We start from the raw sequence: 27,693 nt of genomic DNA, 5'->3' as shown, positions 1-27,693 counted from the left end.
ATTACCAAGTCCAAGCTAGAAAATTCAGTTAAGCCAAACAGCAAAGTTTCCATCAACTAGCCAGTGTACACCAACAAAAGTAATTAGAAGTCACCACAGCAACAAGATCTCAATAAATGCATTTGTCTTGGCAATGAAGGATAATACCTGTGCAACAGTGTACCTACAGGGCCATTTTGTCCACAGGTCCAAGCACTAGCTAATGCACCACAAAAACTGCCTGGGAACACCACTCCTCCCTGACTTTCTCTAATATAAAAATGAAATATAAAAAATATAAAATTCAAATTCCTGTGTAAATATGTACCTACCAAACCTGTCAACTTTACTTTTAAATTCAGTATTGATAAAAACAGCATCTGAAACAATGTTGGTTGTAGGTTGGTTTCACACTCTTAAGAATTCTAGAACCTTTAAAAAAAAATGTACTTGAGATATTCCTAACCCAACTATTTAGGAAGACACTGTTCTTGTGTCTGTAAATTTTTTAAACATTATTTAACGAGCAATACAGAGATGCATTAAAAAGCATGGAGTGAGGTCTCTAAGATGAACACTGTCCACGGTCTTGTGACAGTCTTTTCCCAGCCCTGAGCCACATCCCAAATTACCACATAATAACTGGATGCCTTAAATTTTTTTTTAAGATTTTGTTTATTCATTTGACAGAGACCACAAGTAGGCAGAGAGGCAGGCAGAGAGAGAGGAGGAAGCAGGCTCCCTGCTGAGCAGAGAGCCAGATGCGGGACTTGATCCCAGGACTCCGGGATTGTGACCTGAGCTGAAGGGAGAGGCTTTAACCCACTGAGCCACCCAGCCACCCCTAACTGGATGCCTTAAATTTACATTAAAATTAACATGAGCCAAAAGTACGCTGTGGTTGTTCAAAAGGTTAATGTAATCATAAGCTACATTAACAGAAGTGATGTCATGTCTGGTCCCCTGAGAAATACAAGTTCCACTGCTCTCTGCCCAGTTTAAAACCACAGAACTGACTACGGTCCAGAGAATATCTAGCAGAGGTTAATCAGGGATGTTCAAGATATCTAGAAATGGTATCAAAGAGAAGGGTGAGGGGAAAACAGGCTATTCAGCCTAAATCAGGGTAAAGGAAGAGGACAGTTAAGTATCTAAATAGCATCGTGCAGTAAAACAAACATCCTTATTTAACTAACTTTGCTCTAGAAGCAAGAATTAGAAACAATTAGTCAGAAAGAAAAATTTCAGCTCAGCATTTCTAGCAGAACTATTAAGATGTCTTTGAAAGTAATGGTTTGCTTTAACGTGTATGAGCAGAAAGGATGGCCATTAAAATTATTCAGAAGGGAATCTCAAGGTGTTTGTGTTACCTTACAAACCTGAAGTTCTAGGACTAAGTCATATGGACTTATGACTCATAAGGGCTGTGGCTTAGTGGACTGACTGTAGAGTGTATGTTATCCTGTTCTATTCCCCCAAGTTGTGTTCATTTCTACAACATATAGCCAAAGGCCTTCCTTTCTTATGCTACATTCACAACAAAAAGTAGCTCTACTATTTTGAGAAGTGAGGAGACCTCTTCAGAAAAATCTTCAGTAAGATTTTCTGAATTATTATGGAAAAATCTTTAAATTTAATTTTCTTCTACAGGACCACTGGGGATTCATTTGACAGTTTTAACCACCTATGGAAACAAGGGAAATTATAACTGCTTCTGTATTCTGCTGCCAAACCTATGGAAAAGGGGTTAGAGGACACAAATTTTAAAGCCATTCTTTTGCCAAAAACTTCAGTGCATAAGACTCAAAGCTTTGGTCAGATATGGCCAGCCTCACAAAACTCAATGGTGCAGTGGGCATGACAATGGAATGAAAGAGCTCAACCTGCTCCACTGTTTCCACGGCCACTCCCAGTGCACACTCATCACTTATAAGACGGAAAGAGTACTCGCTGTTCCTAGAAACTCTGCCAAATGCCAAACTTCCTTCTTTACATCAGAGCTCTGCAACTTAAGTTTCTCTTTAAGAAAACCTAATGGTCTAATTTAGAATTTTAAAAAGCACAAGATTAAACAACACATACACTATACTGAGATCTATTTAAAAGTAGGTAATGGCCAGATTATAAAAATATGCAACTGGGAAAAAAAAATGCAACGTAATACTTTGGCAAAAGCTGCCTGCTTAGGAGTAACAGTCTGATCAAGTGCCGAGACTTTCTTAACATAAAAAAATTCTAGCAGATAATTTGTCAATACTTAAACTGGGATAAATTTTTAACCAATTTAAATGCAACCTAAATATTATTTCACCATGTACATTATCCCATGGGGAGAACATTAGGCACTTAGAGAAATGTATTAACTCTTAAAAGCCACCAGCATAATTTAATAACAGCTACATATACTAAAAAGTATTTAGCCTGAAAAACTTTAATTTGCCCAATTAACTCTCTTAAACCACATAAGATATATGCTACAAAATATATTTAAACTCTAACTAAAAACACCTGTACATTTCCTTTAACATTTAAATATTTGTGTATGGGGTGGTGGGTAAGAATAGAAAAAGGGAGTCCAGAAATTAAGGAGTACAGTATTTACTCTTCAAGTGAAAGGAACGGATTTATTACAGGCCCCTTACGGGAGCACACCGAACACCTCATTTGCTGTTAAAAAAGAGTTTTTAACTTGTCTACTACCTGTTACAGGAAACAGAAAGCCAAGTTTACATTTTAACACACTTTACTAATCACTCTTGTACACTGTGTAAAATATCCAACTCTAAGATCTACAATGTAACATCATTCCCTACTATTAATTTAATACAAATAAACATCCGTTTCAGAGGATAGGGTGTTGAGAAGGTTTCTCTAAGTATAATAAAAAGATCTGCTAAAAATGTGGTAATAAATCAGCCTTATGAAATGAACTTTAAGACGAAGAGAAAGCTATTCTTTCGTTATTCAGTCCTTGGAGAGCCAATTTTGAATGAAAACATACACTTTTATCCCATTAGATCACACCTTGTTTAACCTAACAAAGTACCATGCTATCACCTTAAAAATATTGCTTTAATGACCATTTTATCTAAGGAGCAGTAGCCTTTGTGTAAAGATGTTAAATACGAAATCATAGTATACTTACAATTAAAAAACAAAAAAGTCCCACACTTGAGAAGAGAAGAAGCCATATTTAGAGAGACTAGAACAAAGATATCAAAGTGCTTTGGCTGAAATTAGTATAAATAGACTTTATTGAAGTCAGTGCCTCTGTACTGAGACAGAAGATTGTGTCTACATAAGCACAAGTTGTAACATTTCACAACTTCTAAAAGGAATGTCAACAATTACAACGATCATGCATACCATGGTCGATAATCACATTTTAGAAGCATTTTCAACCATTTCTAAAGAAATGCTTATAACATTGTTATATATAGAACTACTTTCAATAAACTGCAAAACATTGATCGACTTTTCCAGTATGAGCTACAGTGTCAACACAAAAGGGAGGCATAAATGTTTAATTTATGAAATCAGAATGGAATATTTACTGTAAAGAAAAATTAAAAAGCTTTCAAATAAAGGCCATTATTGAACCAACGTGAAGAGCACAACTTGAACTTTTGAGTTCATTCATCTTTTAAAGCTGTCCTCTGAATAACTTCAGTTCTAAGCACTGGAATTCAGTACTGTGAATATTCCTTGGATTGAAGTTTGGCAATGATGCGGTCCAACTGTCTCTTTGCTTCACACTGTGGGAAATTGCTCATGTCATAATATTGAGGGGCAATTTTCACCAACCTGTCCAGAAGGGGGGGGAAAAATTACCAAATTATCATTTAATTAAAGACTAGAGTTGCTAACAGGATAGGAATTACTCATTAAAATATTGATGAACAAAGGTAAATCTAGAAATCTAAATCAACATTACAACTGCAAACGCCTAATCCATACAAACACTGCTTTTAGAAGTGCATTACTTTCGCAAGCTGTAAAATTTTCTGATGTTGGAATTTCCATAACTTAAAAAAAAAAAAAAAAGCTCAAGACAAATCCTTTCAAAAACCTTTCTCACATTAACATAAAGATATTAAAATAAGGTCTTAATTTCTTCACTCTAGAACACTATTTTGACCAACCTCTCCAAGGTTATAGTAGTACAGGTTCTATATGAAAAATACCTTTGCATTCAAATGATTGTATCTTCTCAAAGTTTACTAACCATAAATATAGATCTACACCCCAAAGAATTCACTTGAATCTTTTTTAATGTTTAGCCATACAATTTTTTTCTCAACAAAGAATTTAAGATAAAATGGTAATGTCCTACACAAGTGTCAAAAGTCATAAATCTGTGCAGGAAAGAAGCCTCACAATATCTAGCAAGTGACATCAACTAAAATTAGTGCTTTCAGTCCCACCATTCTTAGCTGACATCTCCTATCTTAAGTTACAGAATGGACTCTGGTAAACCAACCAACCAACCAAACCAAAAACCAGACATACAAAAGGGGAGTGGTGGTAATTTTGCTTAAAATAACACAATCAGTTCCTGTAACAATCTACAAATCACATATGCTAAGATACAACAAGACGTGTAGTTTTTATGTTTGCTTACTGACTCTTTAAAACATCAACATATAAATAGTTCAAGCTAATGATAAAAGACTGTTTCAAGTACAGTACCAGTAGACTTGAGTTGATCACAACAAAATAGCTCCTAGGACACTCCTGAAGCTAGTCAACTATAATTTTATATTTGGCTTCAAATCCTGCCCATGCCCATACCAACAATCCCACCATCCTCTTAGCAAAGCAAAGATTCTAAGAGATCAAACATACTATCAGATCAAGGCCCCATACCTAAACATGGGAGCACATATCCTGAGCTGATGAGAAAGAACATTAAGTTCCAGGATAGGACTAGTGCAACAAAGTCAGATCCCATTCTGAGCAAAAATGCTAACAAAAACTGTTAGAACAAAGGGTGGTACTTACCATTCTGGCTTGATATCTGTACACGTCCGGATGTAATTCTTTGTTGTAAGAACAAACTCATTATAAAGCACCCATTCAGGCTTGTGGTCAAGAACAGTAGAGGGATGCAACTGAACCACCTGGTTATCTTTCACAGTTAAGTAATGCCCTGTTCGTTCTAAATGTGCCACCTGAAACCAAAATCCAGTAAATTAATACAATGCTCTTGATGTGCTACTTATAAAGCAAAAGTGGTATAAAGCCACCTATACAATTAGAACAGGCAGGCCTCAACTTTTGCTTTTTATTCAGGGGCTACACTTACTTATCACTGCCTTATAAAGCAGGGGATCAGCAAATTACTGCATGCCAAATCCAACTCATTGTCTGCATTTGTTAAGGCCTATCAGCCAAAAATGGTCCATGTCTTTAAAGAATTGGGGGGCGGGGACAACAACAAAAGAACAGTACTTGGTAACCAATGAAAATCATGTAATCTGAATTTCAGGGTCCATAAATAAAGTTTCACTGGAACACACGGATGTGGATTTGCCCATGGCTACATCTGCACTGCGAGGGCAGGCAGGGTTAAGCAGTTTGAACAGTGACTTAATGGGCCCATGGAGCCTTATATATACACTATCTAGTCCTTCTTGCCTTAATCTATCTAGAGTGGGATCCTTAGTGCCAGGTGGCAACTGTGTATTAGATGAACAATTACTGGAACATTCATGATTAAGATGGAAAAATAAAGCAAAAGGTAGTCTACAAAGAAAATATAACAAGAATGGAGCAGAAAAAGGTGCACGTGCTTCTTGCCTCCATTTCTTCTATCTATAATCAAACACATCAACTGGTGGAACTTATCTACCATTTAATTAGCTAACACTGAAACAGATGATATGCCTTTTCCAATTCTAGAATTATAGTAATATGAAGAATGTGTATGAATGACAGAAATGAAGAATTATTAATAAAGAACAGAAAAATGAACTCAATTTCCTTCAATAAATAATTACTATGCACCTACTAGATGCCAGGTACTATACTGGATGCCTGGTTTCTAACCAAGTTTAACTTTCACAGAAGCAGAAATCTATACTGTTTGAGGCAGGCCACATCTTGCTTAACAGACATAGCCAAAATAAAGAATGAACAAACAGGAAACAGAAGTGATGATTAAAATCAATCCAATCACAAGTAATGGATTGATTTGTTTTCAATTTTACCACCAGGGAATGAGTTTTTAAACATAATTTGTTTAAAATCCCTTAAGGGGCACCTGGGTGGCTCAGTGGGTTAAGCCTCTGCCTTCAGCTCAGGTCATGATCCCAAGGGCCTAGGATCAAGTCTCACATCGGGCTCTCTGCTCAGCAGGGAGCCTGCTTCTCCTCATCTCTCTCTGTCTCTCTGCCTACTTGTGATCTCTCTGTCAAATAAATAAATAAAATCTTAAAAAAAAAAAAAAAAAGACTGCGAATTAAAGAGTAATTCCAAACCGATTTCTACATAAATGGATTACTAACTTTGTCATTTAATGAGTTAATCTGTCACTCATTTTTTTAGACACACAAAATTTCTTGGTATATTATTAGTTCAGTCCAAAATCTGGCCATAACATTTAAAATCAATATTCAGAGACATTCTTTAACTTGTTTAAGTAGATTTAAAGGGCTGTTATAGAAAGCAAACATTATTATATAAACATTTAATTATACACGCATGCATGTATTAGCCACATACCTGCATAAAATACCCAGTAACCAAAGCTTTTCTTATATTAATATAATAGTCCCTGCTTGTAAAGTCAGTACTTCGACGAGGCAAATTAAATCTGTCCATAATTCGTGATAGCTGCTGGCGTACATTATCTGCTGACATCAGGGACCTGTAGTTAATGAAGTTGTCATAACACCACTGAACCGATTCATGATCTACAAAGTTGGAGGGAGGGGAAAAAAGAGGGGACGTGAATTATCCATATAGGTGTATCATCTAATTAAAAAGAAAAATCATTACTAAGAATAAACTAAGTAATATAGAAAGGAGAATTAGCCACATCAATGTTATAAAAGAACCACAATGTTATCAACTTTCCTAAAAATCTATAGTGAAGTTCAAAATCAGAAATAGCACTAAGGTTTCTGGCTACTGGATTTTGATTTTGAATAAAGTATTTTTGATGAAGTTACATCACCCATTAACACCCACCTGGTTGTTTCTCATATAGTCTAACAGACAAAGATGGGTTGAGGGAATGTGATAAAATGTCATGTCTTCCTCATTTTCAAAGAAGGACAGACTTAGATTAAGATTACCAAATATAATTTAGAAGTCGTAAAACTGAATTCAAATGACTACTACATAATTTTTATTTAACTACTACTGAGCTAGAGCACAAATCTAGAGCTAAATATTTAAAAGTTTCACTGCAACCCATGTGCCTTTTAATGGAGGACAAACAAGATTTAAAATATAAGTGGGAAAGCACTCCTTAATCCCAACCACCTATTTTTTTTTTAACTCCTCCCTCTGCCACCACCCCTCTGGTAACCATCATGCTGTTCTCTATAATTAAGAGTCTGTTTCTTGATTTGATCCTATCTTATTTTTTCCCTTTGCTTGTTTTCTTAAATTCCATGTGAGTGAAATCATATGGTACTTGTCTTTCTCTGACTTATTTCACTTCGCATTATACTCTCTAGCTCTGTCCTTGTCACTGAAAATAGCAAGAATTCATTCTTTTTATGGCTGAGTAATATTCCACTATACACACACAGCCCCACGTCATCTTTACCCATTTATCAATCAATGGACACTTGGGCTGCTTCTATATGTTGACTATTATAAAATACTGCTGCTATAAACACAGGGATGAATGTATCCCTTTAAACAGCAATGAGCACAGGATGATGTATGGAAGTGCTGAGTTACTATACTGAACATCTGAAACTAATTAACACTATATGCCAACTAACTAGAATTAAAATAAAAACTGGAATAAAAAACTAGAGCTAGACTATAAAAGTAAAAAAAAAAATACAAATGATATAGTTTATAAGGATTCTGGAATCCCTACTCATGTTTAATAAACAAGTCTTACTATTATTAATAAACAAAGCTAAACACTTCAAATAATTTCACTGCATGTATTTATTACCAAAGGGATATTTCTCTACTGATGAATCCTTGACAAGCTTCCAACCAATACACTGTTTGCTCATTTAAGCAAAGAGCTCAAACTGCAGCATAATATAAAATATTATACAGTGACACTTTTATGTCCTGGAGAGTCACAATGGAAAACTTCATCATTTACTTCATAGGCCTTTTGATAAATAAACCTAAGAGGGTTACTGTGAAATGGGGGGCGGAGGGAGGGAATCTTAAAATCGGAACTATGTTAATCCTTCTGCAGCTTCTGTAATATACATTAATCTTTGGCACACTCTTTTCTCCTTAGTTCTAGGATTCTACCAATTGTAACATACAACATTTTAATTGCTTTTCAAAGGAACAACATATATTAATCAGTGTCTGCTCATTACAAAATGCAGCCACATTTCAGAAAGGATGGGTGGGCAGGTGAGGTAGTAAAATGGATCTTTTAAATTAAAGAACTGATGTGTTCAAGTCATTAACCCATGTAGAATGAGAACAAGTATCCATCTGAACTTACTGACATTTAAAACAAAGCACCAACCAAGTATCTTCAGGAGATAACACAAAGAGAAGAAAGTATGCTTTAGAGGCATCCTCGCTTATGCTGGTGCAACGTACGGAGCTGAAACGCAATGGAAATGCCCACACTGAGACAGTAAGAAAGGGGGCCCTTGAAAAGGGCAGCTGATTTGCATACTCTGATCTGAAGTATAGCTTTTCTGAGGTTCTGAAGTTCAGAACTCATACCCCCTAAAGAGAATACTCTTTAGGGTAACAAAATGGCAATTTTAAGTGGTCAAGATAAACACTATCTGGCAGTACTACAAGTACTTTCTAAATTTGTGAGAAATAAGTTGATAAATGGGAAAAATAAAATCCAAAACTGGAAATATTTTAAAATAATGCTAGCTATAAATTTCTTAACCAATACAGCAGAACTACTTTTAAGATCTAAAGTCAAATCATTTCAGAGTGAAATCAGATACACAGACAAATCAAGGTGTTCCAAGATAATTTAAATCTAGTTGTTTCTCAAAAGTGTTATTTCAGAGACGCCTGGGTGGCTCAGTCAGTTAAACAACCAATTCTCAACTTCCAGCTCAGGTCTTGATTTTAGGGTCCTGAGAGGGAGCCCCACAATGGGCTCCAAGCTCACAGTGGAGTGTGCTTAAGATTCTCCTCTCCTGGGACGCATGGGTGGCTCAGTTGGTTAGGCAGCTGCCTTCGGCTCAGGTCATGATCCCGGCGTCCTGGGATAGAGTCCCACATCAGGCTCCTTGCTTGTCAGGGAGCCTGCTTCTCCCTCTGCCTGCCATTCTGTCTGCCTGTGCTCGCTCTCTCTCCCTCTCTCTCTCTGACAAATAAATAAATAAAATCTTGAAAAAAAAAAAAAAAAAAGATTCTCCTCTCCCTCTGCCTCTACACCCCTCTGCTCACGTGCATGCCCATGCGCGCTCTCCTCTCTAATTTTTTAAATAAACATATAGTATATCAAGATGAATTTTAGCTTTTCTATGTAATCAGCCACTGTCATTGTCTCCAATAAGATAGTTCCTCTTGACCAGTATCTGAAACACGGTTGCTATACTTAACGTTTCAATTAACAACATAACAAACATAGCATCATTTAAAAATCATTAGTGAAAACATTCCAAATTCAATAAAGGGATATGAAATGTTCAAATATTATGCAGAGATCTGGAAGTCTGATATTATTTTTTAAACAGCTCCCTTTATTTGAAAAAATGACAGGCAGTAATTAAAGGCTAAATCCTTTGACTACTGGGGACACTTCTATCAAATGTTCATTGTTTCCTTTGACCTTATTTATTACAAGTATATGGAGTAAAAGGTCTAAAAACACCCAACAGCTTACCATCCCTATGGCAGTGAGAAGCATGTAGTAGACAAGGATCAAGCATCTAGAGAATGGATGCTACCTCTCTAATTCATGACACTCCTTCTCGTAGTCTTACTAAGAAGCGGTAGGATAAAGCTTTTATAGATTATCTACTGTTCAATATTTTCATAGAAAGCTCCCAACTACCAATATGTAAAGAAAAAAGCATTATTTACTAATTTTATCATGTGAAACAGTAAACAACGCAAATTTCAAAAACTGAATTGTTACATTCATACTTAAAATCTAAATACACAGCTCTATACTATCAAACCTAAACTTCATTCTCAAAGCAACTGATGAAATCCAAATACACCAACTGCTGTGCTTATATAACTTAAAAAACTTTTAATAGTTATTTAAAGAGAACTTAAATAACTAATACAATCTCCTAACTTAAAAGAACATTAAAATGTCTTGTGATACATACATGGTAAAAACCCATGCTGCTCCATTAGATATCTTTTAATTTCCACTTAAAACAGTATTTTAATGATATCAAAGGATTTTGAGAACCAAGATGGACATGAATCTGCTCCTTCTCAAGACCTTCCCCTCTGCAGCCTCCCCGTCAGTTAATAGGTTATGTGCCTGGTGGTCACATAGTCCACCACCAACCACCATGACACCACCTGATACACACAGGAATATAGTGTATTTCTTGAACTGACCTAACCTATCAGGAACAGTCTTTAACATTATGCATTACCAGTACACTGGACACAACACACAGACGTGCAGCACTTTGGCAGCTATGCTCTTTGTTCCACTTACTGGCTCTGCAGCATTTTTGGACTCTGAGATAAATAAATTCATCCCCACCCAAAAGAGATGGGCCAAAATGAACAGACAATTTTAGGAGTGTAAATAGATTTTTAGAAGATAACAAAAATGAGTTACAAATAAAACGACGTGAAAAACCTGAATTTGAGCCACTGTATTTCTTTGTTCTCAAACAAATGGAAAAATGTTTTTCATGTCACTAAACAGTCTCTGAAAATGATTTAAAGTTAGAATAGGGCATCTGGATGGCTCAGTCAGTTAACTGTCTGCCTTCAGCTCAGGTCATGATCCCCGGATCCTGGGATCAAGCCCCTCATTCTGGCTCCCTGCTCAGCAGGGAGTCTGCTTCTCCCTACCCTCAGCCCCCGACCTGTGCTCTTTCTTTCTCTCTCTTTCAAATAAATGTAATAGAGAAGAGAAGAGAAGAGAAGAGAAGAGAAGAGAAGAGAAGAGAGAAGAGAGAAGAAAAGAAAAGCTAAGCTAGAACAGTACAGCATAAATCACTGAACCATCTTTTTATTGGTGGGCATTAAGACAGTTCCCCCCTACCCTTTTTACTATCACATATAATTCTGGGATGAAATCTTTTAATTATATCTGTGTCCACTGGACACTGAAAGATAACTTCATAGATTATTTCTGGGTCAAAGGGTGTGAACTTCTTCAGGTCTCAGTGACATAAAATCTACTGCTTTTCATAAAGACCACATCAATTTATATTTCTACCTCTAGTGTAGGATTGTTACACTAAACCCACTCCTACAGAGCTCAGGACTATTTTTCTATAAGCTTTGCCAGTTTTATAAGTGAGAAAATGGCACCTCTCAATAATAATGCTCTTGAACTACAAGTAGAGTTGATCTTTCTCCTCATGTATATGGACCACTTATAACCTGAGAATGGTCATTCACATCTGCAGCCCATTTTTCTATTTTGTTAGTTTTATATTTACTTAAGAGCTATTTATTAGTAAAATTATTAAGCAGTAAAGATTCTATAAATGATACAAAACTATTCACATATAATGAATGAAAAGAAATAGGAAAAAAAGGTACATAAAAATTATAGTTCAGTGATAAATATTATACTATTTTGTATTCTGTTTTTATTGCTCTATTTTCCAGATTTCTATAATCGGTATTTTCCCCCTGATTATAAATAAACAACTTTGGAAAGGACAGACAATTTCTATTTTAAATGCTAGTCAGGAGTTTTTTCTAAAGTACCTCTGGGTTTCTAATGTAAAGTTGTCACAGATAATAAATGAAAGTAAGATGAAGAAACATCTTATATGCTGCAAGTGACATTTAGACAAAAGAGTGCCTTCAATCTAATTTACACTTACTTTGTTTAAAAGCATGGTAGACATTCAGCAGTGTCAGATGATCTCCATCTATGTGGGCAAATCTCATCTTGGCTTCATCTGCGGCTTTCTTGGCCTCCGTGGGGCGAACAAAACACTGTGGGACTAAACAAGGTTGGTATGGGCCCAACACAAACGCCCATATCGATGAGTCACGCATTCACAGATAGAGGAACAAGGCCTAGCTAGGTCAGTTCACAGAGCATAGGGCAGGGCAGGATGGCCTCCAACTGCATCTTGGACTGTTTACTACCTTGATTTGGTACATCAACACCTAACCACATCTGTAAGACAAGAGGGTTTCAAAGCTACAGAGTACCTGATTATTTTAACTAGATCTAAAAGTAGGCATCAAACAGCTATTCTGAAGGCCATCAAGATACTAGAAATAGAAAGCTCGACTTATTTCAAAAACCAGTGCCGATAGCTCTACCAATAACCAGAATTATGGTGTCAATAGCCTTTAAGCTAAATGTAATTTTTCAAAAGGCCATCCACTAAATCCATTGAATGGCTATGGAAGTTATGAGTTCTATTTGCCCACTGCAGGGCTAAAAACAACTTTCTAACCAGTCTATTGCCACATTTCTACTGTAATTTTTCCCTAGTGCTATGGCTATTACCAACTGGTGGGTATCACTATTAGCACCGGTGAGCAGAAGCATATGTAAACATAAAAAAATATCATGAAATCTTGGGTTTTGATGATAGCAGTAGTGGTGGAAGGTTAAACCGCCTTTGAATTAAGAAAATTCAAAAAGGCTGCGGATATTCAGCCTAGTTTTCCAGCATTTTAATAAAAAGATTAGAAAATGACGTCCCAAGTTAAAAAAAAAAACTGTTATTTGAATCAAAACCTCAATATAAAAAGCAAAATTCAGTATTTAAAAAGTTGACAATTAGTCTGAAACAGTCATTATTTCAAGGGTCACCAAAATATGTAACTACAGTATTTGTTTAGAGCCTCAATGTTAATTCACATAAAACTTTAAGTTGTTACAAAGCGTGCACTACATTTTTAAAATACAACTTTCCTTAATTCACTTTAGCAATTCCATAGTAATAAAAGCAGTATGAAAGTAAAAATACTTAACAGCTTGGGACTTTGTCAACACATTTTTAAAGCTCTTAAAACCTTGTCAATATAAAAAAGTATAAATGATCAGTCCAGATAGAAGATAATGGGAATAATCAACAACAAGATCAAATACAGTATCAAATTACTTTCCCATACAGTTTCCCCTTTAAAAAGATACCAAAGAAGCCAAATAAAGACAATGACATACGATCACAATAAATATAAATTAAATATCTTGCTTAATGTAACTGAAGCAAGGTAATTCATAGAAGTACAGAAACCTCTCAAAGATGTGAAAGTAAATATGAACTAGCTCCCAGAATTAACAGTGGGAATAAGTAGCACCCCAGAAGGCCCTTGATTATACTATTTTGTATCAGGACCTGAAAATTTCAAAAACTATTTAAATGGAAAACAAAGCAGTATAAACTCGGCAAACTGTTTTTGTTCCATGACTTCTTCCTCTCCCTTTAACATTCCCCCCCAACAAATGCCATGCTTAATAACCACTACACATAAATGTCCATAATCTTGATGTGCTAATAAACCCCTGTGTTGTGCAGAGCTCCTTATTACAAATAAGAGATATAGTTGGAAGATTTCAACTGCGTCCCAATGACCAGTTTTTTAAAGAGCTAGTAATCTAGACTCATATGATGGTAATTATGTAGTATCCCTGATAAGAGAAACAGGAAGAATAAAAACTGAGCAGAAAACAAATACACAAACAATCTGTTAATCTTGCCCCACACTTTCTCTGCAAACTAAAATCTTGGGTAAATACCACCTGGGAGCATCTAACAAAAACACATAAGAAAGGCAGACAACAACCTACCACCACCTCCGCAAGTGAAACTACAATTTTATTAAAATGATTCGATACTGCCCTGCCCATCTGCTCTGAGTCTGATCAGTCATAACTCTGCAAAAAAACATTTTTAGCTAGTTCTTAAATAAAAAATTCACACCATTAAAACACACCATACATCTAAACTAAGCCAAAATTTTATATTTAGGAAATCTGTCAATTTATCCTTTAATTCTAAATAAGATTTTGAATTATTTGAGGCATTAAGTTATAATAAAGAAGAATAAACCACTATGAAACTGAAGTCATTCTCCCCAGTACTGGAACTAGTAGTATAAAGTACTTTGATCATCAGTAAAAACATGAAATGTCTTCTATTTTTAGCTATAAGAATCAGTGTAAAGTTGTTAATCATATTTCTTCTTTTTGGAAAGTCTAATTTCCAAGTTATAATTCATTTGTGGATCACGCTTTATTGTTAACTAAAAACAGCATGATTTGTTCAGCTTAATGCTCCAATTTCCAAAATTAGCAATATTATCTATTAGGTATATTCCTTTTATCAAGTGTTTTCTGCCATTGTAAAAGAATTCTCATCTGGTTAGATTTTAAGCCTAAAATTACACATAACTATTTCTATTTATTTGATACTAACTTTGAAATTCATGTTTGCCTGACTGCCACTAGAAAACATATTTATATATGTAGGAAAAGCTCAATTTAAATGATAGTTTGGGTTTGTCCCAGGCTCACTTAATAGTGCTAAGTACTAGAACGAATTTCTTCTTGTGCTTTCAGTAATAAACCGCAAAACTGATGAACCTACCAAAGAACTCCGTTACAATTGTGCTCAGACTTGTTCTTTTCTTATTGCAATTTTTATTCGCACTCAAGAGAGCCAATGCTTTTACTATATTTTGTGCACAATCAATTACTTTACTTTTAAAAATATTATGTCTTTATAAATCTTTTTACAAGAGATTTAGGAAACAAAATGATTCCTCAAAACCAACTATAAAATCCACTATCATACTAGATATTAAAAAACAAAACCAAATGTGAAGTCCACCCAAACTGTGAAGAGCTGGGCTTTTTTTAGTTCCTTTCCCTCTATTACCTGACAACATAGCAGTAATAGATAGGACCTCATTAGAACAGTTGTAGTCACAACTTGCAATAACCATTTTAGCGAGCTGTGGATCTAGAGGAAACTCTGCCATCATGGATCCCAATTCAGTCAGATCTCCATCATCATTTAAAGCAGCCAGGTAATTCAAAAGTTCTAAGGCTCTCATCAGAGTTTCAGGAGCTGGGGAAAAAGACAATCTATTAGACAAACTGCTTTAATAAGCAAAAATGTGATAAAGTACAAACTATTAGAAGCCATCTCATTTTTCATTCTACAGTGGACCAAACTCAAAACTCAAATTGTCATCAAATTCAGTTACAGAGATCTAGCAAACAATGAATCACATAAACTTGCAAAATTTCCCTGCATAGTTAAAACTGTCATTTTCCTATATTAAAAAAAACAACACCAACATAAAAAAAAACGGAAATTTCTGATTTTCCTGCCCAGTCAATAATTCCCAGAATATTTAGTTATTCCGAAGAAAGAAACAAATTAAAAAGAACTTTCTCAGATAGTTGTCACTCTTTTAGCTTTAATGCTACCATATGAGACTCTTCCTCATGATACCAGAAGAAAAAAATAAGGGGTATGTGTGTAATGAATAAGATGCAGAGACACTGAACTCTGGTTAAAAGGTTTGCTAATATATGCTTTGAGAATTCATACCTGGTGGATCCATAAAGTCAAAATGCACCAAATCATCAATACCAAGCTTCTTCAATTGTAACACAACTGATCCTAAATTAGAACGCAAAATCTCAGGATAGGTGTTATCCTAGCAAAAAAACAAGAATGTTTATTCTGTTAAACATGCCTTAATCCTCTTGCTCCAGAAAACAAAACATATCTGTTCTCTGCCTCTTTAGCTATTTACTTTGGCATTACTTCTAAACCACCAATCAACATGAGAAAAATACCAGAAAGAAATCAGACATTTCCTGTGAACTATCTTTACAGGGTTGAAAGTGTTACTGCCACTGTTCCCTTCAACTTAGAACTGTAACAGAGAGCTGTACTGGTAGATTACAACATAAATCTCACTAGGGGAAAAAGTAAGGAGCTTATGGTGCCAAAGGCAAGATGAAGTAAATAGAACAATTTTCTTCTGGTAACAAATTCAACTTAACCTTCCATACAAATAGGAAGGATACAGCAAAACCCCTTACCTGCATTTCTGTTTTATAAGCCTTCTCTGTATAAAGTCTGAAGCATTTCCCAGGTCTGGTACGCCCAGCTCGACCAGCTCTTTGTTGAGCTGAAGCTTTACTAATGGCTGTTACCAAGAGAGACTCAACTCTGATTCGAGGATTGTATACCTATTGGAATGAAAATAATATTAAGAATTTTTCCTCCAGTTAACCACAAAACTATAATCTAACAGAAGTACGCAAAGTCCACAGCTAATCTCAAAATAAAGTAGTACTGATGAAGGCTGTAAATCAGAGACCGAAACCAGGAACTGGTCCCCCTGTGCCTTAACTTTCAGATATTCTGACTCCATCATTCTGAAGATTCAGGCTAACATGGAAAGGCTCTTACCTATTATATACAAAGCTTCTAACACTTTTACTCTTCCTAACTGAAAATAATTTCAGTTCTACTAGTTTTACCTTGCTTCCATAGAGCAGACAGTTTTAAAGGCTTCTGCCTGAAAAGAATCTGTCAATTTCAACATTTGATGTTCAGAGTGAACATCAAGAAAAATATTTTGAACTTAGTCCAAAAAAGGTCAGTTACACACTGCCACTTTAAAGAGAAAAACTTCCATCAGAAACACGAATACTACATGCAACAAATTCTCCCAATTACACCTACAAAATGTAACTAAATGTAATCGAAGATCTGTGAATTGCAGAACATCCCCAATATTTCTTGAGCAGTCACTTCCTCTGACCAAACTGCTTGGTTTTCAGCACTGTTCAACTAGACGTTAACATTAACAGCTTTTCAGTTACTATGCCTGGCACATAAAAGAAACTCTGATTTCCTCCGGTAAGTGACCAATCTATAGGAATGACAATCCTATCCCTCTTATTACTACCTCCATACTTTTTTTTAAAGATTTTATTTATTTATTTGACAGGGAGAGAGATCACAAGTAGGCAGAGAAGCTAGCAGAGAGAGAGGAGGAAGCAGGCTCCCCGCCAAGCAGAAAGCCCGATGTTGAGCTCGATCCCAGGACCCAGATCGAGATCATGACCTGAGCTAAAGGCAGAGGCCTAACCCACTGAGCCACCCAGGCGCCCCAACCTCCATACTTCTTAAATGAATGCAGAAACCAAAATACTTGCCAATGCTACAGAGAAATAAAGAACAACAATGAAAAAAACCCAACACCACCAACAACAAAAACCAAATTAACCTTAACAGGGAAAAAAATACAGAACCCTAGGATTAAACATTATGCATGGGCTTAATACATGAGAGCCATATAAGAACAGAAAAGGTTCATTATCACCAACACCTGAAAATAAAACACAAGACAAGAGAAAAATAATTCCAAAAAGTAAACTGTAGTCACTAAATGAGTAAACATTAAGAACTCTTAAGCTAACACCAATTTAATAAAGAATACAACTAAAGTACTAAAGTATGTACCTTTTGTTTTGCAAATCCAGGGTCAATCACAAATACCACACCGTCTATGGTCAAAGATGTCTCTGCAATGTTAGTTGACACAACTACCTGTTAAGAAATTAATGGTATATAAATTATATAGTAAATCAAGTAAAACTGAGAGAACAGTAAGCCATGAAGTTTCACTGATGAATTTCAATCCAGTAAGTAAACTAAAAATGTTTCATCCTCAATGGCCAATGCAATATAAAGAAATTAATATTTAAGATCTTAAATCAAAATTTCATTTAGTCCATCATAGCAAATTCGTTTTTCAAAGAAAGATATTACTCCAGGTTATCAGTCAATCACATTGTTTTGATTATTTAAATGTAAGGATAGCATCAAAAGAAAAATATCGATGAAACAGTATAAGCTTAACTTATAATGTCTCTCTGACAGAACACTATTTTGGTTATTACCCAAAGTCCACACAACATGTATATCTTCCAATATTTTCTGGAAATATTTACAAAGGAACTTTGCATCAGCAAAACTCAACATTTTAAACAAAAATGGCACAGGACGTAATGGGGGGAGAAAATCTCAAGTTATAATCCAAAAACTGGCAGATCATCAGAATCAAATGCACATGTTTTAGCAAGCGTACGGTCTCAAAGATGTCACGGCATACAAACCACGTGTTAATCACCTGAACCTTTTACTGCCAGGGGAAAACGTTTGTAGCATTTACATACTAATATGATCGTTGTGTGTATGTGAAGTGTACGATGTACTTTAGATCTATTTTAGGAAACTGGCTGGGGTTTCGGAATAACATGTCACATAATTTTTCTTTTTAAACAATAAGAAAATGGGATACTCATTAGTATTTTTTCCTCCAAACATCTGATTTTAAGGAACAGAAAACTGCCATTAATTGAAAATGCCTGTATATGCAAGCAAATGACATAGAGATGAGTCAGATACGGGGCCTACTCACACAGCTTGTAAAGGAAGCTCAGACATGGACAGTGTAAATGACACCAAAGACTCACTCTGAGACTTAAGAAGGGTTTACTTCCACAGCAAAGATCAAGGAAACTTACCGAGAAAACGGCACTTAAGTGAGTTGGCAACGGTAAGGTGAGATCTCCCACAAGAAAGAAGGGTAGAACACTAGCAATAGTAGGTTGTGCTTAAACTAGGGCATGTAAGCAAAAACGCCCATAGGCACATCTAAGAAACGAAAAGGACTTATACTGCCAAAACTTACTAGAGAGCCACTGATGGGGTAATATTTTAGAATCATTCACATATAAAACCAGGATCCTTCCTTTTTGTATTGGGCAGTTGCAAAGACTGCAGACTAGCAAATGGGTAAGAAACACGGGTTGTTTGATGTTACTGAAATATATTTTTCAGTACACTTAGACAACACGCACACAGTTTAATAATTAAAACCAAAGCAAACATAAGCAAGGCATATAAGGTTGACAGGTAAATTTTAATAAATATCCTGAGTTTAATATTCTTCTACAAAGTCAAGTGTGTTGTGCTGGAAGGAGCAATGAATTTAGGAGTAGGTGGCAGAGCGGGGAAGCAAACCTAGGTAGCTAAGTTATAGCAGAAAGGTTTTAAGACTCCCAAACCTCAATTTCCTTTTATAACTTCTGCGTATTAATCTAGCTAAGACAAAGCTATTAACAAATAAAATTAGGTAATAAATGTAGAAAGTCCTTATAAACCTATTACAGAACCAGCTACATGCTTCTGATTATATAAGAGGTCTTACGGTTTTCTAGAATTCTGGGGTGAAACTGTTACAGTTCTGGATATATACTTAAAGCCAGGGAGGAAATTTTTAAAAAAATACATTTCACATGTTTATTGTAGAACAGAATACAATTAATGTGATAAAAATTTATTGATTCAACTGGTTCTTTACAGTTATTTGAAAATCATTTTTCTTTACAAAATACTTTTACTCAGTGGTCATGCATCTTTGGGTATGGTATGTGTGTGACAAACTATAGAATACTTATTACAAAGACGTGTGGATTTGTGATTCCACAAGTGTTTAACAGGATTATGCCAACCTGGCAAACCCCATGTCATTATCAAAGTCTAAAACAGTAGTGTTAAAAAAGACCTTAGAGAAGTATGACTACTTTCAAGCTTTTTTCCCCAGGCTTAAAGTAAATTGGTTAGAAAAGCTTTAACATAATAAAATTTTTTCTGAGTAGGACTTATTTACCATACTGATTTAGCAGGTATTAAAGTATCTTTGAGAAAAAGAGCAGGGTTCTGAAACCATGGGAAGTAGGTTTGTGGACCAAAAAACGGAAAAACTCATGTAACTGTATGACTTTCATGGTGCTTCTGCCAATGACTCTATTACTAGAGCTGGAGAAGTAATACTAGCTAGGTCTAAAGAAAACACACATACATAATACACAAGAACAAATAAATGAGATGTAAAAGTCTTCTAGCTCCTTTGAAAACTTACCAATGGACTAAGGCAAGCCATAGGTATCTTCCAGATGGTAAGTGGCACATGATCTAATTAGGAACTGGTCAGAACACAAAGTGATCCTGAATTTGTCAAGGGACCGACATATGACCAGTGGAAATATATATAGATGGTACAAGATTTCTAGACTGTAACATGGCAATAAGTGTTCAAAGAGCCTTAAAAAGTGTTCAAACCTCATTGACCAAGCAATTATTTCAGGTAAATAACCCAAATAACCCCTAAATATAGAATAAACCCTGTGGAAAAAAGTTTGACACATTTTATGTGTTTATGTTAAGTGTGTTAAGATTAAACTTTATCTAGATTTATCCCCTTCCCCCTCAATAACATGCCTTGCAATGAAATCTACTTTGATTTATTTCAGTAATTCCACTTCAAAGTAGGAGAACTGAAGAGTACTTGAGTTGCTCTACTTGAATTCTATTTGGACACAATAATGCATTTAGGTTCAACTAGTTCGGTTTTTAGTCCCCAGGGAACTCTGTGGGGGTCACCAATTCAGTAAGGACATTAACTTCTTTATTTGTCCACCTCCCAGCAGTACCACACTAAGTTATCTTCAGATAGTGGATCATTAAGCCTCTCTTTAAAACTATAGAACCACCTCCACAAGGGCCATTTCTCTTTTTGATTGAGCAGTGTATGCTTTGAGCCATGTTAATTAGTAAACTGTAAGATAAGCCACAGAAAAATCAGCTATCTGTATGGATAAAATTAATGAAAACTAAACAAAATCAAAGAATAGTTACTAGGTTTTAATAACATCAAATCTATTAAACAGCAATTCTAAGACGTACTTAAAAGATGTACATAAGTAATTTATCGATGAGTAAACTTTAATGTTTATACAAAACTGTAGCTTGAACTTAACCTCAAATATCTGAGTAAATGTCAAGCATGATCAAAACAAGTAAAATGATCTACCCTCACAAAAATACATGCATTCTCAACCTTTCTTGATCATTAAAAATTTTTAAACAGTTCACCAACAGTGCTGTGTTAGAAGCTCACATAAAAGGAATTCAGTAACTATTTGTAAAAGGAATGCTAGTTAAGTCCCCAATGCCTATAAAACTTTACCTTTAGTATAGTCTACATTTTAAAACTTTAATACTAAAAGGCTGCTTTGTAGATTTTACCTCAATCACATTATAAACTCTATTTTACATAAATTAATGCAATCAGTAAGATAACAAATAAGGTTCTACCTCACAAAAGGTGTCCAAATATACAGAATTATACTTATTCTGGCAGAATTTTTAAAACTCCTATTAAATATTCTCTTTGTTCCAAACATTTTAACTTCTTACATTCTACTTTATGCTATTATCCTTATAGTAGAACAAATTTAACAAAGAAATCAATCAAATCGTATTTGGTTTTACACAACTGGAAGCAGACCATACATCCCTAAATATTCCGTCGCACTTTTAAATCAGTTGTAAGTATCAGTCACTGACAGTGAATTCACACTTGTGAATAAAAGCGCCGTTCTATAAACTGGCAGAATAATGAATTCATGACAGAAGAAGCAAGCCTTGGCCTCTAGCCCTTCATTTTATAAGAAGGATAGTATAAAAGTTGTGACATTTCTTTTTAAAGACAATAGGAAAACAGCAACCAACTGCCAGTTCTTCCTGTTCCAGTATGCAGCCACTTCCCCTCACATAACCTGTGTGCATCTTAATTCCTCCCCATCCTCCTTCCCCACAGTCCCAACAATCCTTCAGAAGGCTGTCTAACCCAGCCAGAGCCATGGGCCTGCCAGTCACCTGCTCTTCCTGTGCCAGTCGGCGCCTGGGCAGAATAATTTTCTGCTCGCTCTGATTCTCAGCTGACACTCCTACCTTCTTCCAGGTGGTTTCCCCATCCAGTACCAAAAACATGACTAGATGAGTGAATCTTCCTCTGTGACTGTTCATTTTCCCTTAAACATGCCCCACATGAGACTGACAAACCAACTGCCAAGAAGTCCTCCCTCCCTCTCCTGGGATCATGGTTGGGGGCGGCGGGGGGGGGTGGCCACAAGAGGGGGAATGGGTGCTTGTTCGCATCTGTGTGTTTGAAGTGTTCTCAGTGTCTAAGATGAAGCTGACTCATGCCAAGAGAGAACATGACTCGGGGCGCCTGGGTGGCTCAGTGGGTTAGGCCGCTGCCTTCGGCTCAGGTCATGATCTCAGGGTCCTGGGATCGAGCCCCGCGTCAGGCTCTCTGCTCAGCGGGGAGCCTGCTTCCTCCTCTCTCTCTGCCTGCCTCTCTGCCTGCTTGTGATCTCTCTGTCAAATAAATAAATAAAATCTTTAAAAAAAAAAAAAAAAAAAGAGAGAGAGAACATGACTCCCCACCAAGAGATCCTATTGTTTTAGCTGAATGAAATACCACCAGTGGATGAAGCAGCACTATGACCCCTGGTTTGACCCTGAACTGAAAGCCCACAAGGGGATTCCAAGGTGAGCCCACCCACTGGGGACACCAGTGGTCCCCTCATCATCTGTGGCCATCAACACACATATATCCAACTACTGCTAAATCACTCTTTTCAGTGAGACAAAATTCTCCACAGTATCCTCAGGATTTACAAGAACACAAAAGGCAATACAGTTCAATTCTAATTCATGGGCTTAAGTTGTAGATCCTACAAAATGTATCATGTACTGGACTTATACCAGACTGAAACTAAATTTCCAGTAAACTAATAATTAACAGAGTAAAGAACTCAGATTTGAGAAATACATTTCAATAAGCTCAGGCCCATAATTCTCAAAGTAACCTAAAAATGGTATGAAAAGAGCTATATGAAAAGACACAAAAATATGGCAAATCTTGCTCAGTGGTTAAAAAAAAAAAATCTAATCTTAAATGCAGATATACAGAGTGTACATGATTTTAAGAAAATTAAAAATTATCTGCCTGCAGTCTATTCTTTATTATAAAAATGTTTAAGAAAACAGCTACTTTATTTACATACATCCACTGATACAGAATTAAGCTAAAAATTCCAGAGAATAAGCACTTTTCAGTCAAAAATTTCAACTTCAAAATTACATACTAAAGCTATCACTTAAAACTTCAAGTTTTCCCCAAAGCTGAGAATGCACATAAAGTAAAATGTTTTTAACATTTTTAAATGGAAAAAAGTTTTAATGTTTTACAGACAGCACTATGACAAAAATAATTGGAAAGTTCGACATAATGAAGCTATGATCACACTGTTTCTTTAAAAGTCATATTCACTACTCCAGCCGATCTATGAAAATCTCAGAAGCTGACTTTTTTTTTCTCCTATCAATCGCTTGTTAATTTACATTCCACTAGGCTGGTGTTGTATATCCTTTTGGTAGGTTCCTTCAATTTGAAAAATGTATTTAATTCATTTAACTTACACAGCCATATAAAGATATAAGTAGCCCTGATATATGTAAGTATCTTTATAATGTGTAACTTTCCAATAATGATAAACATTAGCAAAAAGACTGAAATAAACAGCAGAAAAAGTTGTGGGAATCTGGTAGTCCTGAATATAGAAATTAGAAAGCAATCAATTCCAAATCTAACTGACAAATAAATCATACCTAAGTAATATGTCAAAAGTTTTTTCTACAGGAATATACCCAAGGAATTTACAGCAGTTACCATGAGGGACTAGTTTATTCTAGATATATTAGTAGCCTGTATACACAAAACTTAATCCTTGATGATAATCCCCCAAAGTGATGACGTAAATAATATCCACTTTAAAAAAAAAAAACACAAAACCTTAAGAATCTTACCAAAATTCATATTCAGCAGCTACTTAACCTAATAAATGACTAATTCCACTAATGTTTTTCAAATCTTTTCAAACAATATAATTTTATTTTTGAAGAACCTACTAGAACTTCCAGCTCTCAAAATAAAATAAAAGCACAGCTGTTTCAAACTTCAACCCCTTCCTCTCCCAACAAAGAGCCCAGAAACAGGTTTAGAAAAACCCTTGCCTCTTCCTATGCCAGGCAGACATCCAAACTAAGAGAATCTGCATTCCTGCCCTAAAGAAACCCACATATTTATGCAATGCAGCACGATGAATGCTATTATCAGAAATCTGTGCAGTTAGTATTTTATACCTACAGACATGACAATTGGTTAGGTCTTTAAGAAAATTCTAGGCAGAAGCCAAGGCACTGAAGAAAAAAGTGCTTAGCTTTTGCCAAGTGACTTAATGGAGAGAAAGACAACACTTGATCATCTCCTGCTTTTCTTCACCCACCCTAACCAAGCACCCATTTACTAAGGAGGGGTTTCATGTGGGGGATGGAACAGTGTATGCCCTTACTACTCTAAGGTCAAAAGATAAAATTCCACCAGAATACACGTTTTTTCTATTTACTTTTGAAATACAGATTATTTTGTAGTGCGCAACTCAGATCACCACCACCTGTAACTTAGTACTTAAAAATTCAACAGTTTCATATCTCACAGTTCTGTGTTAATGAAACATTTATAGAGAATATTTCAATGCTAACCTTTCTTCCAATCGCTCCATTCTGCTTTTTTGGAGGCGGAGGCTCAAAAATGCGTTGTTGCTGCTGAGGAGGAAGTGTAGAGTATAATGGAATGATTTTAATGTCACCAACTTCAGGGCCCAAATCATCAACCTCGCGCTTTATTCTCTTACAGGCTTCATCAATTTCCTACAAAATAAAAGGCTGAGTGTAAAAACAAAACAAATACACACTGAAACATTTAAGTATTTATCATAATCTTATTAGTTCTATGAAGTTTACTTTGAATTTGGTAAATCAAAACTAAGTTAGTAAACTTCATTGGGATTTCCAAAACCATTGAAGAAATTTTGATTTCTGTACTCAAAAGACAACTATTTATTCGCACTCCACACTCTTTTCTTCTAGTCAAAAGTCCTAATTAAATTCTCAACAAATTGTACTGAAATTAAACTTATTCACCGAGGAATATTTAACTGCACTCATAACCTTTTAAATTTTTACAATCTAAAAGAAATTGATGGGCTAGATATTTTAAATAAGCCAATAAGGCTTTAATGTCACATATCACTAATGTGATTATATGGAAGATTTGCTTCATTGAGCCTAATGAGAACAAACACCTTTACAGTATCAACACAGATATTTAAGAAGTAGGCTAACCCAAATAACTTACAGCATCTTCAAAAATTTCCCGACCACAGAAAATAATTTCCAATGCATTTGCATTCATCTCTACGTTTTAAAGAGAGGACTCAATAAATACTCAGAGTGTGGGAGACAGAGAAAGAAAGGTTAGGTGGAGGCTCTAAAGGAGGGGCAAAGGGACTTAAAAAGGGGGGGCATGGGGAGAGAGCAACAATTTTTTACTAAAGCATTAATTCGTTTAAATTCAGAAGTATGTTAAATGATCTGGCAGACTGTCCAAGGCACGACCCAATTAGAAGCTATCAACAAATTATCTCTTACTCAAAAATCAGAATGATTAAAGAAAAAAAGGGGGAAAAATTTCTTATCAGGTAAATGTAGTCTGTATTTTTATTATATTAAACTAAAATTATCTTCTGTGAAATGATTTTATCAAAGTGTAACTGTTTCCATGTTAAAAAATACAAAGTCTTTGGATACTTAAAACCAAATAATTTTTTCACCCTCTGTTTCAAACATAGCAGTTCTCTTAAAAAACAGTAAGGGGGTTGAAAATTATGTAGAAAATTATTATTAAGTATTTGATGTTCATAGTTCCCTCTGAAATCTGAAGTTTCTAAAAGAAAATGAAAGAATGCTACTGACAGAAAAAAATGTAACAAAACAAGTATTTTTAGGAAAAAAAAAAAGCATTTAAATGATGTGTCTAGATTAGAATGCCCCCTGCTGGTATGCAAATACAAAATTAGATCTCTTCCAAATAAAAAAGATTTGAATTTAATTCCAAATTAGATTTTTCTAAAATAAAAACATAAACACAGGAAAACTGATGCCGATATTCAGAATACTGTTTTAATTTAGCTAACTTAACCAGATATTTGACTAGAAAACAAAAGTTTCAAAGTTTCCAAACCTCCAGATTTCATTTAGAAAACGAAGTGCCCCAGTTGTACATTTTCAGATTCCAGAATTTTAGCAAGATAATTCTAACTTTATACTTTCCAATCTGTCAAATATGTACACAGCTAAAACAAAATCACTACTGCACGGGATATAAAGATATCCCTAGTGATGGGAGGGGAAAAAAAAGTCCCACACCACTTGTTTTCACACAAGCAAGGTTCTAAACACTTAGTTTTAAAATTGCAACTTTTCCCCTAAAGTTTACCAAACTTCCATAGTCAACATTAAGTTCAGGAGAGAACAAAGCTCATTGACATTCAGCAGCATAAAGCAACCATCTGCTTAGGGTTGCTTAGTTATGAGCAATATTAACTACTGAGACAGAAGCTCAAGAATTTTTAAGATTTTCAGCTCCAAAATTATTAATATATGTGAGTAAATAAATTTGGACCACTAATTTGAGGAGGCTGAATGCAGTGCATATGGAAAAGGCATTTTACTCAGCAAAATTAAAGATAAAATAATGTGCTGCTTAAAGAATGGTTTTAACATCTTCACGTAATCCCTGACAAACAATTGATATTTCAATTATAATCATTCTTATCTAATTGAGAAGTGTAGCTCTCCTGAGGACTTCTACTAGGCAACACACTTCATTTTAATCACAAGTCCAGATTTTATGTATTAACATAGAATTACCAAAAACTATTCTAGAATTCAAATCTTTCTCAACATTTCACCAAGACTGCTCTCCTACTCCCAAATTAACTCAGATTACTACAGATGCATTATTGTTTAAGCAGTCAAAACGGTAAAATGCTCTTAAAAATCATTTTAAAACTTCATGAGAAAACTGAATTTTACAGGTGCTATTCAAATTTATGAAAACAAGAATAACGAATTCTGAGAAATTACCATTTAATTGACCACGTGAAAATAAAACAGGTTCACAGATAAGAAAAACAGTAATATGATATATCTTTAAGTCAGTTTTACTAAACACAATCAGTGAAACAAAATACATTAGGTACTCTGCTCCTTTCTCCCTAAAGATCTTCAAATTCAAGACTAGTCACCTAAAGATGACTTTTAAAATGTAGCAGAACACACGCCAACTTAGTTCACAATCACAGTCAATAACTTTACTGGAAACATACTCCAGCACACATCTGAAAACCATGGGGCTTGCTCCCTTCCTTTCCCCAACGATAGCATAGCTGCCAAAACATCAAGTACAAGAACTTAAAGCGTAGAAAAGCCTTTCAGGTCCTCACCATGAGACCATCTGATACTTCTGATAAAATTCTAATATGCTTAGTTATCTGAACATAATGGCTATTTTTAAAAGTCGTTTAAGAAAATACACTATGCAGGGGCGCCT

At 35.3% G+C, this 27,693-nt stretch overlaps 1 protein-coding gene across 1 annotated transcript in view; it reads right to left on the bottom strand.

The window, feature by feature from the left end:
- Positions 1–3,195: 3,195 nt before the first annotated feature.
- LOC111148954 (DEAH-box helicase 15) overlaps positions 3,196–27,693 on the bottom strand; it is a 56,855-nt gene continuing 32,357 nt past the window's right edge. Inside the window, exons 6-14 of the mRNA XM_022505791.1 lie at positions 24,783–24,950; positions 17,784–17,870; positions 16,352–16,501; positions 15,852–15,960; positions 15,171–15,362; positions 12,150–12,272; positions 6,703–6,893; positions 4,981–5,150; positions 3,196–3,783 (exon numbers count right to left, since the gene is read on the bottom strand). Of these exons, the coding sequence (XP_022361499.1) occupies positions 3,666–3,783; positions 4,981–5,150; positions 6,703–6,893; positions 12,150–12,272; positions 15,171–15,362; positions 15,852–15,960; positions 16,352–16,501; positions 17,784–17,870; positions 24,783–24,950 (1,308 nt within the window). The 3' untranslated portion in view covers positions 3,196–3,665. The remainder of the gene's footprint in view (positions 3,784–4,980; positions 5,151–6,702; positions 6,894–12,149; positions 12,273–15,170; positions 15,363–15,851; positions 15,961–16,351; positions 16,502–17,783; positions 17,871–24,782; positions 24,951–27,693) is intronic.

The sequence above is a fragment of the Enhydra lutris genome, unplaced genomic scaffold (assembly GCF_002288905.1).
Source record: "Enhydra lutris kenyoni isolate GAN:26980312 unplaced genomic scaffold, ASM228890v2 scaffoldscaffold21, whole genome shotgun sequence".
In the NCBI taxonomy this organism is placed as follows: Eukaryota; Metazoa; Chordata; class Mammalia; order Carnivora; family Mustelidae; genus Enhydra; species Enhydra lutris.
This window is presented reverse-complemented; position numbering and strand designations above follow the sequence as displayed.